This window comes from Hipposideros armiger, unplaced genomic scaffold, assembly GCF_001890085.2.
Source record: "Hipposideros armiger isolate ML-2016 unplaced genomic scaffold, ASM189008v1 scaffold_97, whole genome shotgun sequence".
NCBI lineage: Eukaryota > Metazoa > Chordata > Mammalia > Chiroptera > Hipposideridae > Hipposideros > Hipposideros armiger.
The window spans coordinates 3,281,499-3,296,943 of NW_017731447.1; the positions used below are offsets into that span (position 1 = coordinate 3,281,499).

At 54.8% G+C, this 15,445-nt stretch overlaps 3 protein-coding genes across 3 annotated transcripts; 1 reads left to right on the forward strand and 2 right to left on the reverse strand.

Annotated features, from left to right (window-relative positions):
• The first annotated feature begins 1,076 nt into the window (after positions 1 to 1,076).
• On the forward strand, positions 1,077 to 7,388 carry LOC109384598 (uncharacterized). Its single transcript, XM_019646092.1, has 9 exons — positions 1,077 to 1,740; positions 1,813 to 1,899; positions 1,976 to 2,137; positions 2,993 to 3,054; positions 3,440 to 3,543; positions 5,553 to 6,688; positions 6,771 to 6,860; positions 7,090 to 7,181; positions 7,264 to 7,388. The coding sequence occupies exons 1-9, from the start codon at positions 1,246 to 1,248 to the stop codon at positions 7,364 to 7,366; spliced, it is 2,331 nt and encodes a 776-aa protein (XP_019501637.1). The 5' UTR covers positions 1,077 to 1,245; the 3' UTR covers positions 7,367 to 7,388.
• A 162-nt stretch (positions 7,389 to 7,550) lies between these two features.
• SPMIP1 (sperm microtubule inner protein 1) lies at positions 7,551 to 10,073 on the reverse strand. Its single transcript, XM_019646127.1, has 2 exons — positions 9,214 to 10,073; positions 7,551 to 7,660 (listed from the first exon to the last, which is right to left on the reverse strand). Exons 1-2 carry the CDS (start codon positions 9,632 to 9,634, stop codon positions 7,551 to 7,553), a joined length of 531 nt encoding a protein of 176 aa, XP_019501672.1. The 5' UTR covers positions 9,635 to 10,073.
• A 101-nt stretch (positions 10,074 to 10,174) lies between these two features.
• ATP6V1F (ATPase H+ transporting V1 subunit F) lies at positions 10,175 to 12,762 on the reverse strand. Its single transcript, XM_019646125.1, has 2 exons — positions 12,523 to 12,762; positions 10,175 to 10,645 (listed from the first exon to the last, which is right to left on the reverse strand). Exons 1-2 carry the CDS (start codon positions 12,678 to 12,680, stop codon positions 10,444 to 10,446), a joined length of 360 nt encoding a protein of 119 aa, XP_019501670.1. The 5' UTR covers positions 12,681 to 12,762; the 3' UTR covers positions 10,175 to 10,443.
• Positions 12,763 to 15,445: the final 2,683 nt, after the last annotated feature.

Consider the following 15,445-nt stretch of genomic DNA (forward strand, 5'->3'; position numbering starts at 1 on the left):
AGCAGCTGTGGGGATTCAGCCGTGGACCTTGCTCACTCCTTGTGCCTGCATCCCTGGGCTGCCTCCCACCTGCCACACCCTGGTGCTGCCCTGCAGTGGGCAGGAGGAGGACCCAGGTGTCCGGGTCCCAGCCCTGTGGTCACATGTAGCAGGCGTGGCCTGTGGTCCCCCTGTGCAACCCTCTGCGGATCCATGTGGAATCCTGCAGGGGCTGGAGAAGAGGCTCGGTCCCCACATGGCATCCACTTACCTCTTGGTTTGGGGGATACCAAGTGCTCATTTGCCTTGTGGGCCACTCTGAGAGCTGGTGACACAGGAACCCCGTGCCTGGGCTGGGGACCAGGACCGTGATGAAATACAGACACGTGCATGTGCACACAGACACCAGAAACCCAGATAAATGTGCAATACATATGTGTACAGCTGTGTGCCTTCACAGCCACACCCACTCCTGATGGGCATATGGGCAGGGGACACAAATGCTACTTTTGAAAACATCATTGTAGGAGAAAGAACATGGGTTTGAAATAATAATAATTTAAAAAAACAACAACCCTTTATTTCTTTGAAAAGAATAATCTCTTTTTAAAGAGAACTCTATTTTAAATTCTCTTTGCCACCTATTTGCTGTGTGACCTTGGTATGTAAGGGACCTTGGCGAAAAGATTGGGGGACCCTGTTCTCATTGCCGGGTTCCTAACATGTCACCAGGAGTGAAGGGGAAAGTGTTAGGCTGAACTGAGATCACCTGCCTGTTTGCTCAGCTGAGGTTGCTGTCTGGGGCCCAGAGAGGAGAGCTGGCTCCCTTCTCATGGAGCAGTCGGCAGGCAAGGCTGCCCCGACAGCAGAGGCTGCGAAGATTACAGACCATCTCGTGTGTTCACTTCCTCCTCCAGTTATAACTACCACAAACTGGGTCCTCATCTGGTGTATCGTGTATATTGCAAGGAATAAGCTGGGTGACCTGTGAACAGTGCTCTGCATGTGGACAGCTTGGAGCCAGCACTAGGGAGGCACTCGCCATTGTCCCGCCTGTCACCATTGTCCTCCTGCCTGTTACGGCTCGCACTCTGGGACCATGTTTTTCCAGGGTCTATTGATCATGGCCGTCCGCCTCCAGATGAGGGAGACAGCGCCACATGTGACTTAGGGCAGCTTATTCTCTGAGGCTCAGTTTTCTGATCTGTAAAATGGGGATGAGAATGATAGCACCTCCCTCATAGGGTTGCTGCGAGGAGGGGTCGCATGCACGGAGCATTTGTGTCCTGGCATGTAGTTGGCTGTTGGTGGCTGCTGCCCACATGGGGCATATTAACACGCCTCTATAACGCAGCTTCTTGTGTATGCACATATGTAGGTGTAAACCAGATACTCATTCGGGATTGCAAACACACACATGCTCACACCCCTCTCTGGCAAGATCACACTGCCACCCCCAAGGCCAAGAAATCCTTTTCAGAGCCTTGGCTGGGGTCCAGGCCCTGGCTCAGATGTCAGGGTCCTGCATTATTGAGCTCAAGAGCTTTGTCTCCTCCTTGCTCCTGTGCTCAGCTCTTGGTCCTCCAGTGGCCAAGGGAGAGGGGGGAGGGGACATCTGTTCCAGTCCCCTTCCCTATGGCGCAGGCAGCCACACCTGGGGGGCTAGGGCTCCCTTGTAGCCCCAAACAAGCCTTGGCTCTGTACAAGCACCTCTTCCGGTGCCCTGCTGGCCTGGGCCAGCTCCGGGCTGCACTGCGGCAGGTAAGGGAGGCAGGGCACTGTTTCCGAGGGGGCAGGCTCTCCATGGGGCCTGACTCCACCTTGCCTCCCCAGGTACAAGAGGGCTGGGCCTGTCCCTCAGGCCTGGAGTTGCCCACCGTGCTGCTGGAGATGGAACGGAGCCGGAGGGCCCAGGAGCAGGTAGGGCCTGGTTAGGGGGTGTGGCAGAGTGCAGGGTGGGTACCCCCTCACATCCTGGCACCCCATCTTTCTGCAGCTCCTGTGGGACTTGGAGCTGCTGACCGGGGCAGGGCTGGGCCTCTTCTGGCCCCCCCAGGCCCAGTTCTGGGGCCTGAGGGACCAGGCCCAGTGTGCATGGAGCCAGCACAGCAAGCCCCGTGGCAGGATGGATGGGGGCTCTGAGCAGCTGACAAGTGGGGTGAGCAGGGGCTCAGCGGAAGCAGGGGGTCAGTGTGACATTGGACGATCGTAGTGGTGAGGGAAGTGGAAAGAGTGCGGGCCTTCGAGACAGATGAATCTGGTTCAGATCTCTGTTCTGACACTCTTTGTGGACTGTAAGCCTCTATTTCCTCGGCTACAAAATGGGGAAGATAACAGATCTTTCTCAGATGGCTGCTGGAAAGACCGGTGAACTCTCATCCATGTAAAAAGTTTAGCACCGTGCCTGGAGCACAGGATCAGCTTGTTCTGTGCAGGCTATTACCATTCCATGGCTAACAACTATCTTAGTCAAATCAACCATGTAGTGACACCTAGAAGCTTTAGACATGGCCGCAGTGTGGGAGGAAAGCAGGCCTGGCAGGGCCCCAGAGGGCAGAGGCACTGAGGTCCATCCGGAGTGCCCCTGAGGTGAGACTCTGAGCAGCCCCAGCCACAGGCCCCTCCCTCCAGGGCTGGAGGCTGGGCCAACCCCTCTAGGAAGGAGGGTGCTGTGGTGATTGGGAACTCAGACTGTGCCTCCAGTCCCAGTTCAGCCAATTGCAGAGGCACTTTGGGCAGGTTGGAAGCCCTCTCTGGGCTGAGGCATCCTCAGCTGTAGCAGGAAGGGTGTCATGTGATGACCACCAAGAAAGTGTCCCCTCAACATTGTCAGCCAGGACTGCAGGCTCATCTGAAGGCTCGATTGGGCAGGAGGAACCAAGCTCCTTCACCTGGAGGGGAAGGGGAGAGGGTCACCCAAGGGCATGGATGCCAGGAGGAGGGGTCCCTTGGGGGCTGTCTACCACACTGGGGGATGGTGCTCTGGGGACTAGACCACCCACAACCCTTCCAGAGTTCCAGGCTATGCCCATCGCCCCAGGCTGGGAACTCTCTGAGCCAGAACCATCCAGAGAGGTGAGTCTTTCTCCCAGGGAATTCTGTTCACGCTGTGTTGCCACACACAGTGACCAAACACTGGCCCCTTTCCTGGTCTCCTTCCATGGCCCTGCCCAGCAACCCCTCCTCATGCCTCAGGCTCCTTTTGGGGCTGTCACTCAGTTGCACCCATATGGTTACTTTAAGCCCCTGAAAAGGGTAGCCCCCAGTTCCAGGTCCCAGGATCCAGTGGTGGGTACAGGGGCTGGGGCAGGGCACCTTGGACTGAGTTTGGGTGTTGGGGTGAGAAGGCTCAGCAGCAAGCTGGTGGTGGGGAGACTGGCAGACAGGCTGCCCCACCCCACCACCACGCCAGAGCCCAGATGCAAGAGGTGCATTTGAGGCAGCCTTTGCACTCCTACAGGGGGCAGGGGACAGACCTATCATCGGCCCCAGATCTGGACAAGGTCAGGAGTGAGACAGACCCAAGGTGGGAGAGCCCTGGCATGTCTGCAGAACCCACACCTGGTAGGTTAACAGAAGGGGTCAGCAGCCAGGATAGCAGGAGTCCCTAGGCTGGGGTGGCCAGACCAAATTAGGAGGAGGAAGGGAAGTCCTTCTCCGAGTCCCAGGATTCCAGTCCACTCCTCACTCATCCTTCATCTCATACCTTTTTATTGGGTGTTGGGGCACCCAGGGACGACAGTAGGTTTTCTTTTATATGCCGGTTCCCCCTAATTGGTAGCAACTGTCTCGGGCACCGTGTCCAGGAGGATCCTGAAACCAAGCTGGGGCTCAGGGGAGAGAGGACAGGGATGATTGACCATCTGTGGCTGCCCATGGGAGGAGGCAATGGAATAGCAGCTCTGTACTGCCTATTAATAGGCCACCCTTATGCCAGACACTAGTGATACATAGATAACAAGAGAGTCTTGGCTCCATCACTTGGTCCTCTTCTCTGAGGAGACCACAGCCTAGTCAGAGAGCATGACAATAAATAGGCAATTAGAATCCAGTGGGCTAGGTGCTGTGAGCCCTGGACCTGTTAATGTAAATGAAACAGACTCTCAAAGGATTTGTTAAATAATAAACCCAGCAAGTCCATAAGCTTTCAATTGTTCCATCATGCATGTAAGGAGGAAACTGACAATGATTATTTTGTGATTGACAGAGAAGTGTTTTACAAGTATTGGGTTGTTGGAAAAGTCATGATGCATGTTTGCAACAAAAAACATAGAAAAAAATACGTCATGACTTTTCCGACAGCCCAATATATTATCTCTGGGGAATACAGGGATATCAATTATATTACCAGAAAAATAAGGGATCTAATAAGACAACAGACCAGAATTATAGAGGAAGGAGTTTGGGGGGTATTTTCACAGTTCATGGAAATAATTTCTAAAAGCTTGGAAATCTTATCAGAAAGAACCCCTTTGTTCAGAAATTCTTCAAAAGAAAGATTTTCACAGAGAACATACTCATTTTGTTACTGTTATGAATATTCACACAACCATATTGCGTAAAGATGAAATGTTCTTGCGAAAGTTCTCCATTTAAGACCTTATAAAATCAAGTTATTTTAACTAGTTTTATGGATGCTGAGCAACGCTCCTTCCTCCACAGCTGCAAGGGAGCAGCGACATTTCCGTTCCTTTTTTAGATTCCTTTTGTTAATTATGAAAACTTGTTTTGGGGCCTGGCTCTGGCCTAAAATGTCCCTTCTTGAATTTCATTTGGTTTTGCTGTCAGAAACCAAGAAAGAGTTAAAGAGGATTTTCCTTAATAGCAGGAAAATAAGGTGCATACAGTGGGTTTCTTTATGGACATGGAAAGGCACATCAGGACAAAGTGGGGGTGTCCTTATGAGGCCCTCTGTGCTCCTGGGCATCCCATGGTGGAGGAAGAGGGTGTGCAGGTTCCCATGAGATGGTCTGCCTTGGCTGGGAGGATAGGGAAAGTGGGGCTGGCTGTTGACAGGCAAACCTGACAAGCAGGCACATAGTAGGCTGTGTAAATAAAGGTGGATCGATGAAGTTCCAACACCAGCTCTCAGGGCACCTCCCCTTGCCCTCTATGTGCCAGGGACTCCCTAGGCTTCTTGGTTCCAGTTCAGGCAGAATGTGTGTGAGGGGTTAGGACGTGAGCACAGGCTCCCAACACCAATGTCCCTTCTTCAGGTTGCTTACAAGAGCTGAACCCCACCATCAGCAGTAGCTTTGGGGGACCAGGAAGCTCAGAGGTTGAAGTGTCCTGGGCAAGGTCCCTCTCAGATTGCGAACAGCAGGAGTGGGGTCTGCCTCTGAGGAGGCTGCTGGGGCAAGGCAGGGCCACTTCCTGTCGCCAGGTGGGACCATCCGTGAAGCACCTTTTACACTATATAACATGGGTTTAGCAGATTTAGGAATCAGGCAAGAGCCATAACAGAAGTGAGGCCCACCAGGGCAACCACTGGGGTTTCCAGGCTCCTCTGGGGAAAGTGGCCCTGGCACAGGGATTCCCTCAAAAGCCTGTGACAGAATGCTTTTCCTTCCTAGGATCTGGACCAGAAGGGAGAGAGGGGCCAAGCAGAGCCCATGACCCAGAGGCCCCTTCGACCATCATCTGGGAGCCTACAGGGGAAAAAGGTCACTCAAGAAGCAGACCCTCAGGCCTGCCTTCCCAGGGCCTGCCAGAACCCCAAGATCCCCCTGAGTGGCTGGGCTGGAGCCTGGGCCACGACAGGGCTGAACTTCAGAAACTGCTGAGGATAGAGATTCCTCAGGGTCAGAGAGAGAAGACAAACGAGGGTCAGAGTGGGGAGGCTACTCAGTCTCTGACGGAAGAGGTCTCTGGGGGTCCAGGGCAGGAGACACCTCAGGTTGAGAACACAGATGCTCTTCAGGGTCAAAGAGGAAACCGCCCTGAGTGCCAGAGAGAGGAGGCCCCCCTGGAACCCAGTAAGGAGACCCCTCAGGGTGGGGAAGTGAAGATCCTTCGATCTTCTGGAGGCAGAGGCCAGATCTCACAAGCCTGGGAGGTGGCTCAGGGAGAGGCGCCTGCACAGCCCCGAGAGGAAGGCCACTCCCTGGGAATTCCAGGGGACTTCTACAGGTCTCTGGGGGAACAGATGCCACAGCCTGGGGGAAGGGAGAGCCCAGGTTCCCCTGGAAGGAGCACCCGGCTGATGCAGGACAAGAACGATGGCCAGAGACCAGAGTCAGCACTGGCCTTGGAAGACAAGGGGTCCCTCCTGGAGGGGGTGCCCACTCCGCCTCCGCCTCCGGCCCGGCTGCTCCCAGGCCCAGGAGCGGTGATGCTAGCGGCCCTGAGCACCGGGGGCTCTGAGCAGCAGGAGCGCCCTACAGCTCTCTCAGGGCACCCAGGGCTGGTGAGCAATTGGCACGGGCTGCAGGACCCGGGCGGAGGCCCGGGCCAGGCGGAGCAGCAGGTGGGCGAGGCGAGGGGGCCGCAGGCAGGCGGCTCCGCCAAGCTCCCGGGCGCCCTCGGGGAGCGGAGGGGCAGTGCTGAGGCTCCCAAGGCCTCAAAGGCTGCTTGGTCCGAGCCCCGCGGCAGGGAGGCATCGGTGGGCGTGAGCGCGGCGCAGCAGGAGACTGCCCTGCAGCGACTCCTGGAGCTGCACCGCGCGGCCAAGTGCCGGCGGCAACAGGACCGTGAGCAGCAGCGGCTCCGGGTGCGTCCTCGCGTCAGGCGGACCAACTGGTGGATGGGGCACAGAGGGCGGCCCGCTGGTCGCTGACCGCTGCTTCCCCCAGGTCCTGGAACGGCTCCGTATCGCCAGAAACCGTCACTGCCAGGTGCACCCCCTGAAGCCCCCACCCAGCTCGGCTCAGATCCCGTTACAGGTAAGACCCCCGGAAGAGGGCGGTAGGGGGCGGGAGCCCAGCTGGGCACCACCTGGGTTCCTCTGAAGCGCACGCATCGGGCACTTGCGCTGTCATCGACGGAAAGCAGGGAGGGAGCGGAGCGAGAGGGGAGGGCGGGGCGCAGGAGTCTGTCCCGGTGCTGCCCTCTGCTGGCTCCGTGGAGCAGTGGGCGGGGAGGCGAGGGCGCTCAGCGCTTGGCACCGCCCAGGAGGACGCGGCCGGGCAGAGGCGTGCGCTGCGGGAGCAGCTGAAGCAAGTACACCGGGAGAGGACTGGACGGCTGCGAGCCCTCGGGGCCAGGTGAGGGGGCGAGGGGAGGCTTGTGGGGTGGTGGCAGTCCCCTTTCCCTGGCAGCTGGGATGACCGGCCACTTTCTCCTCAGGAACACCCAGAACTTCCAACAGCTGCTGTGGCCCCCTGGTGCTGAGGAGCCTGCGCCTGAAGAGCAGCGCTCACCCTTCCCAGCCCCCTCTAACCATTGCTGAATCCTCAAAGGGATAAAGAATCAAAGAGGTGGGGGTTCAGGAAAAAGCAAGAGGGCAATCTGTAGGCCTGAGGTAGCTTCAGGGCCTGGGAGAGCCGGACACACAGACACACACAGCAGCTTCTTCCCACCAGGTGGCGCATGATTTCTTTCTCTCTCTTCTAAGCCCACTGCCAGGCCCAAGGTCAGAGGGCCAGATCCCTGGGGTCAAGCAGTTCAAAGGCCCCGTTCTTGCGGAAGAACGAGTCAGTGCGGCACACCTTGCGGAAGGCCAGTTCTTCCTTCACCGGGGGGCCTGGGAAAAGATGTCATAGGCCAGAAATGGGTTTCTGGGAAAGGAACTGGCAGAACACGGCAACCCTGCCTGCCCAGACCTAGGAATCGTGTTGTATACACTTTGTAAGTGTGAAGAAATAAAAACATGTGCTTTCTGAGGAGTTGAGGCTATGGGAAAACGGAGTGGGCTGGGTACCCGGATCAGGAATGATGGCAGAATACCAGTCAGCCGTGTGCCGTTGTGCCATCATTGCCCCCAGCTTTAGAATCCCCCGGGGGTGGGGGGGACTGGGAGCGGGACACTTAGCCCTGCTCGCCACAAAGACAAGACGGAGCTAGACTTCTCTGGGACAGCTGGAGTTTTCTACCTCCTGCTTTCGTTGGAAATTGCTCCCTTTACTGCCCCTTTAGAGCCCTGGGGAAAGTAGGGAGACTTTATGGGCAAACTTGCAGCTCTGTGCATCCCCAACCATCCACCTGTTCTGTGCAGGCACTCCAGCAGCTGGAGAAAAGGACATGATTGAGCAGTTCACTGGGCATTCATGATCACAAAGTGCAAAGGGCCACTCAGCATCACCCAGCAATCCTGCACCGCTCCCTGGCATGTTCCTTCTCCCACACCTTAACTCTTCATCTCAAACTACACCACTGCCTCTGCTCGTCTCCCTCCCAGCTGATGACCTTGACTCGGCATAACAGAAAAAGCAGACTCAGTCCAGATGGACAGCTTTCCCACCAACACCATCTCCCTAGCCGTGTCCCCTGCCTCTCCTCCCGTCCCACTCCAGAACCTGGAGCTCCCTCGGTGAGCTCACCCTCTCACGGATTTAAAGGGCACCTATTTTCTAATAACCCTAAATTTGCATCTTTAGTTCTGACCTCAACCCCAGAGGACTTCCACAGTCACATACCTCACTGACACCTCCCAGCACATGGCCAATGCTGACCTGTCTTCACACACCCTCCAGCCCTGCTCCTCTCTGTCTTCCCTGTCGCAGTGCCTTCAGCCAAACACCTGGGCATCGCCAGTGCCTTCTCTGCCCTTTCTCTCCTTCACTCCCTCAGCAAGTTCCACTGATTCTTCCTCCATATCCTGAATCTGTTTCAGCTCTACTGCTAATTACCCTAGCCCAAGCCATTGTCATCTCTTGCCAGGAAAACTCAAAGGAGCTGCCTAACTCATCTGCCAGTCTACGCTTTCCCCTGAAGAAGCCATTACCTACAGAACAGTCAGGGTGACTTTTTTTTTAGTCAGTCAGTGTCATTCACCTGCTTAAAACCTCCCACTGGCTTCCCCTCACACTTAGACTCAATCCCAAACTCCTCCTCGTCCTTGTCATTTAGCTCTCAGCCTTTAGGTCCCCAGAGGCATTTTCCCTAACAATCCTGTGCAAAGCAGCACCCCTGCCCCTCCCCCATCACTCCCTAGTCTCATCGTGGAACTTGTTCCTCGTTTTTATGGGTGCCCCAAAAAGGAGCGTCCACGTCTCTCTCATGCCTCGTGCCAAGAGCACCGCTTGGCTCATGGCAGGTGCCCCTTTGTGAGGTAATTTCCAGGAGATCGGGGCTCACCCAGCTGCCAGCCATACGTGAAGTTGGTGGTGATGGGGAAGAGGTACCGCATCTCTGGGATGTCCAGTTTTCGGGTGTTGAGGTAGTGGTAGCGCCCCTGGAAGTCGTGGGAGATGCCTTCATACAGCAGGGCCCGAGTGGCAGGCAGTACTGGGTACATTTCTGACTGAATGGGAGCCTTCAGGGCAGGGCTAGGGGCCCTGCAAGGGACTGCTTTGGGGGCGCGTGGAGGCGAGAGTGGGGCTTTGGGGTGCAGGGTGGGCAGTTTGAGGGGTAGGTGGGCTGCAGCCTTGGCCTTCTGCTTGGCTTTCACCATCGACCCGTATTTGCGGTGCCATTCACAGCGCAGCGTCTTCTCTCTCAGAAAGTCCTCCTTCCAGAAGTTTTGCCGCGCTGTATCCATGTTGAATTGCCGTGACATGGTGGCAAGGGAAGGAACGGTACCAGGGTAGCTGCAGCTGAGGGGTGAGCACAGCAAGCAGAGCGCTTCTGACAGCAAGTGGCTGCCCAGGGGCAGTCACCAGGCAACCGAGCCTCACCTCACACAGGGCCAGGGTTCTACTGCCATGCCCTCAGCAGACCTCACATGCCTTGCCTCCTGTGGCAGCCTCAGGCCGGGGCCCACTGGCTAAGAGCCTTGATCACCAAACCTCTTGAAAGACCCGCGCCCGGTCTAGTATCACAAGCTTCCAGGTTTCCTGTGCTTTCTGCTTCCATCCCTGAGGGTCAGGTCCCCTCCCAGCTAGCACAGACTGAAGTGGGGGAGCCAGGGTCCCAGGCACAAGCTTCCTCCTATTCTTCGCCGCCAGAGCTGGTTGTCTTGATTCCGAGGCCTCCTAGCACAATCTTCCTGGTCCAACTCCTCTGTGCCTGGGTCTTTGGCAAAACCTTTTCCAGCCCTGCCCATCTAATCCCCCCAAAGCCTCCTCCCACATGTGTCCTTTCTAGCACCAAGCCTGGGTTTGGAGAGAAGAATGTACTTTAATTTAACATCAACAATGACACTGTAACAGCACAGGGAAGAGGTAGTGGGGAGAGAGGGCACTCAGCTTCCTGTTCCCTAACCAGCCTTGATTTTAATGGCAGAGCCCCCCCAGTAACCTGGAAGCACCTCACCTAGCCTCTCGATGGAATGGGAAAGGGAAAGGAACTGGAAATTAGAGGCTCAAAACTTAGAGAGGGGCTGATGGCAAGCCTGGGGAGAGGTGGCAGGGGGTTGTAGGGAGTCCCCTAGCGCAGGTCTTCGGCCGTGAACATGCCCCTGGCCCTGCGCAGGATGGAGTCCTTGGCAGCGTCATAGGGATGCTCCTTGGACGGGATCTCCAGGACGGCGGGAATGGAACGCTGGTGGGCATCAAGCGCGTGCCGCACCATCTCTGCGATGTACTGGTTGATGAGTATGATGCCAATGTCGTCTCGGTTCAGGAACTGCCTGTTGGGAGAGGTGAGAAGGGAGTCCAGGGCAGCACAATGGTGGGCTGAGCTACAGAAGGGCACGGCCTGACCCAGACAGCAGAGGTCAAGGATAAAGGCTGCTACTAAACTCTCCATTCTCTCCAGAATCAATTGCATTCAGAAGCTAAGGGCCTTGGTGGTCAGGCTTCTACCTCCCCTGCCTGGAAGGCTCCCCAGTGAACTGGTAATGAAGATTAGGGTGCATGCCAGTGTATTCCATATGCTGCCCCTATGTAAGAAAAGGAGAAGATAATAGAGATGTCTGTTGCTTTGCATTTGCATAAAGAAAAAAATGGAAAGTTAAGGAAGAAGCTAAGTGGTTATCCACAGGGGTGGAGGAGGGAGGTAATGAGGTAGAAGAGAACAGGAGCGGGAGTGAGATTTCTCAATGTGTATACCTTTTAAGTATTAATTTGAAAACCACATGAACTTGTTAACTTTTCAAAGGAAAACAAATTAAACTTTTTTGAAAAGGGGGCTGACTAAAGTCCTAGAGGTCTATCCTGATAAGGGCTAGGCTGAATCAGAAGGGAAGTTTGGCATAAGCCAAAAGCACAACATAGGAAGAAAAAAATCATAATGAAGGAATCATGCTTTCTGCACAGAGATCTTCCTTTCTTGTGATTCTCCCACCCATTCATTAACATTTTTATGCATTAAAAACTATTTACGTTGTATTATACAGTTGTATGCCTGAAATTTATATGATATTCTTAACCAAGGTTACCCCAATAAATTTAATAATTTTAAAAAACTACTCTGTCAGACACTAGGGTATGTTACACTCGATGATCCCTGAGGTCTCTTTTGGTTGGAAACATAGCAAGTTCTTGGAACAAAATGTGTCCTCCCATGACAACTTGAGTCACTTGACCAGACTGTTTAGAGATCAGCAAAGATCAGCTTCCCAGGTCAGGGCCTATCATACCCCAGGCAGCAGGAACCAGTCTCAGCCGGCAGCTCAGGGCTGGGCTGTTTAGGGGGAAACATGCCAGTGCTTTGTTCCTGAGACTTGGCAACAGGGGCCCTACAGAAGGGGTGAGGGAAAGAATAGGGTGCTGGCACCCTCAATTCTAGTCACCAGGCCACTGCCTGACTTAAGGGACACAGTCCTGATATTCTGCCCACTGTGCTCAGGACCATGGAAATTCCAAGATAGACTGGAGAGGGCGGCCCAAGCAGAGTGTGGACCTGGCTTAAGAGGCGGAGGAGTTTGGGACTGGGTTCAGATCCCTGCTCTGTCTCTTCCGAATCTTGTGGCTTTGGTATGTGCCTTAACCTCTCTAAGCTTTAACTTTCTCATCTGTAAGTGGGACTAATAACTCTTACCTTACAGGACGATTATGAGTCTCTAAAGGAGACAAAAATACAAGGAAGCCCGAGCCCAGGACTGCCTAGGTGTTCATCGGGTATGTGATTCCTTTACGGGTCAACTCGCAAAAGAGCCGAGTGCTTGCACTACTGGAAAAACGGGGGAAGCCCTGCAGAGGAGCTGACACTGGCGCCTCCCGGGCCTGGGCGCTCTGGACGCCCAGCTATGAGGGGCAAAGGGGCAAGTTGGGCCGAGGGGCGGCTCCCGTCACAAGCTCTGTTCCCCTTCTTTCCTGACACACGGTCATGTGATGGGGAAGCTCGCGGACCTGACACAGCCCCGATCCCACCGAGCCCCCAAAGGGAATTTGGGGTGCGAAGGCCTCTGTTCCGGAAGGACGGGAGGACCGACTTCCCTGACTCGCGAAGCCGGGATCTGAACACTCCGGCCCGGGTCTGGAAGCCCCGCGCCGCCCCCCGCCTTCTCCTAGCGCTCCCACCAGGCAACAGAGGGTCCCGTTCAGGCCTCGCGGGCTACCGTACCGGAAAGTGTCTTCGATCTCATTGATGGTTGTATCCTTCTCCACCACCAGGAAATTAGGGTGGCGGTTCTTGTTAAGCTCCCCTATGCCACCCAGCAGGAAGCCAGTCACCGTGTCTTCGTCTCCGATCACAGCAATTAGCTTTCCCCTCCCCGCCATCCTCACAGACTAGCCGAGCTCAGCAGCGAAAGCCCGAGGTCGCCGAAGCCCCGCCTCCGCAGTGCACCGCCTTGTCGGCCGCACCCCCACTCTTTTGGCATGCGCAGTTCCACCATTCTGCCTCCCGGAACATGCGCATTAATAGCAAAACAGCCTCGATCTGAATACGCCTGCGCCATAGAGGCTGGATTCCGGAGACTACGATTTCCAGAAGTCCGCGCGGCGTCACGGGTTCGCCCGGGCGCTTTAGATCGTTCCTTCAACAAACGAGTTGAGCCTATCCTGTGAGACGCCGAGACTCCCAAGGAGAAGACAGTTTCTGTTCTTGAGGACAAGGCCTGAGTCTGTATCGTGAATGTATGTATGTGACTATAGCACATAGTTAACAGTTACGTATTTGTTCAGTTAACAAAAGTATGAACAAGTTGGTACTGTCTCGTGAGGTAGAGTCAAGTGAACAGGCAGTTACAAAGCAGCGTTTTGCTAAAATGTGAGAAGTACGTGGAAGCACACACCCGTGCGAGGGGGGCGCTCAAGAAGGTCGCTCGCAGGATAAAGGGGATAGAAATTAAGACGAGAAAGGGGAACAGCCTGTGCAACTTAGTGACCAGACTTAGTGACTAGAGAGCAGTAAGTGCCCTGTTCAAGAATCTGGACGTTATCCTGAGGATAGAGTTATCCTGAAGCCACCAAAGGATTTCAAGTGAGCGAGTGATGTCGGCAGATTTGCAGAGGCAAGGCTGAAGGAGAAACCGTTTTGGTAAGAGATGATGGTGGCCAGAACTCAGGTAGTGATCATGGGGAATGTGGAGAAGCAGATGGAGATGAGAGACGTTTAGAGACGGAATGGACAAAACTGGGTTTTGGATTGGTTGGTTGGGTTTGGGGAGTGAGGCAGCGAGACTCAGGGGACTTGCAGCCTTCTGGTCTGTGCAGCTAGGTGGATGGAGTAACTAACATTCCCGAGAGCGTGAACTTTGCGAGGTGAACGTGGTGAAGAGGAAAAGTCCACTCTTTCCTCCTCCCTTTTTAACAAAGTGACACCCTGGCATCTGGCATGTGATCTGGAAGTTTAGAGTACTTGAGACATCCAGGTTTGCCTGGTCTACTGGTTGTCTGTATGATAGGCTTGGGCACATCTGGTTTGAATCTCAGCCCGGCTACCTAGAGGTATGATTTTGGGACTCGTCACCACCATTCTCAGGGCCTTGGTTTCTTCATATAACAGTATGCCCACCTCACAGGCTGTTGGAATTAAGTGAGATGGAGCCCATAATTGCTCAGCACTCCAGGCCTTACTTGTGACGGAGGAGAGCAGCTGGGCTGGATTTCCATAAATACAACACACAGGTGGAGGGCAGCAAATCAAGCAGGAAAGCCCTTACATCTGAGGGCAGAGAGTGCGGAGGGAAGTGTGTGGAAGCACCTGGCTCAGTGGCTGGCACAGAACTGGCCCTTAATGGCTCCAAGTGTTAGGGTACTTAAGAGCACAGATCCCGCCTCAGTGGGTCTGTCAGGTAAAGTAAGGAGCTGGGACTGCCACAGTCATCACAAACTCCATCATTCAGCCGGTGTTTATCAAATGTGGCTATGAAGAGGCTGAAGACACAAGATTGGTAAAATACAATTTCTGTCCAGAAGGCGCTCCCTTAGGATTAAGGGGAGAGTGAAAAATATCACAGGAGGGGTAGACTTACAGAAAGAAGGGTCTTGAGGCGCAGAATTCAGAGTAAGCGAGGGAGGGGGAGGGAAAGAAAAAACTTAAAGAGGAGCAGGGAGGCAGATAGGCTACTGAGTGAAGAGGTGAGGAGGGCGATTCGGAGCCGACCTACCACCATATGCTGCAATGTCAAGGGATGGGTCTAGAGTTGGGGGAGCCATGGAATGAAATGCCTCTTTGCTCTACTCTGGCTACACAGTTGCTTGTTCATTTATTTATTCATCACACCTGTCTGTGTCAGAGCTCCCAGGGTCAGGAAGCTCCACCTGGGGGAGGGGGGAGGCTGACCCGAGGATACATGGTCACAGATCAGGGTAGTAAATGCAGCTAGGGACGTGCCCCAGGGAGTTTGGGAACTGGGGACTGATCCGGGAGGGGTCCAGGAGAGCTTCCTGTTGGACAGGAAGATGAGGGTGGAAGGGCAAGGGTGTTCCCTGGCAGAGGCCCAAACTGCAACATGGGTGCCTGGGAAACTAGAAGAGGGGTTGGAGCTGGAGGGTGCACTGTGGAATGAGCACACTGCCCAACTCGGGGGGCTTCTGGAATGAATAGGTGGGGAGGCTGGATCTGAGCCTAGAGGCCTTGGATGCCTTGTTAGGAAGAGTAGACTTGAGCCTGGAGCAGGAGGGAGCCACAGAAGGGCCCTGAATTGGAAAAGGGCATAATCCCTTTAATGTGACCCTCTCTGGCTACAGCATGGAGGGTGGGTTGGAGGAAGCTGGCCGGGGCCAGGGAGGCTGGTGGGTCAGGGAGGCTAGCGAAGAGGCCAGCGAGACTAAGAGGCTGGTTCAGGAGGGAGGCACTGATTTGACCCAGGAGCTGGCTGGAGTGAGGTTTCCTGGGTTTGCCTGCCTGCTGGGTGAGGAGCATTCCTGTTTGAGTCAGCGCTTACTGTTTTAAGGTCCTAATTTGGAGAACATCCTTGAGATCAGACTAAATAGAATCTGGCCTCCCAGTAGTCCTAGGGCAGTGTTCTAGAACATAGTATCCACCCCCACCCCCACTTCCCTGGTTCTTTCTGCCAACATCCCAGACCTCACCAAAG

What these genes read in the sequence shown, in the direction of transcription:
- ATP6V1F (XM_019646125.1), bottom strand. Translation starts at nt 12,680, where the DNA reads ATGGCGGGGAGGGGAAAGCTAATTGCTGTGATCGGAGACGAAGACACG. An exon ending in GAGATCGAAGACACTTTCCG is followed by an intron (nt 10,646 to 12,522) that starts GTACGGTAGCCC and finishes CTCTCCCAACAG; the next exon opens with GCAGTTCCTGAACCGAGACG.
- SPMIP1 (XM_019646127.1), bottom strand. Translation starts at nt 9,634, where the DNA reads ATGTCACGGCAATTCAACATGGATACAGCGCGGCAAAACTTCTGGAAG. An exon ending in CACGTATGGCTGGCAGCTGG is followed by an intron (nt 7,661 to 9,213) that starts GTGAGCCCCGAT and finishes ATCTTTTCCCAG; the next exon opens with GCCCCCCGGTGAAGGAAGAA.
- LOC109384598 (XM_019646092.1), top strand. Translation starts at nt 1,246, where the DNA reads ATGCACGGAGCATTTGTGTCCTGGCATGTAGTTGGCTGTTGGTGGCTG. An exon ending in TCCGGGCTGCACTGCGGCAG is followed by an intron (nt 1,741 to 1,812) that starts GTAAGGGAGGCA and finishes TTGCCTCCCCAG; the next exon opens with GTACAAGAGGGCTGGGCCTG. An exon ending in CTGCGAGCCCTCGGGGCCAG is followed by an intron (nt 7,182 to 7,263) that starts GTGAGGGGGCGA and finishes CTTTCTCCTCAG; the next exon opens with GAACACCCAGAACTTCCAAC.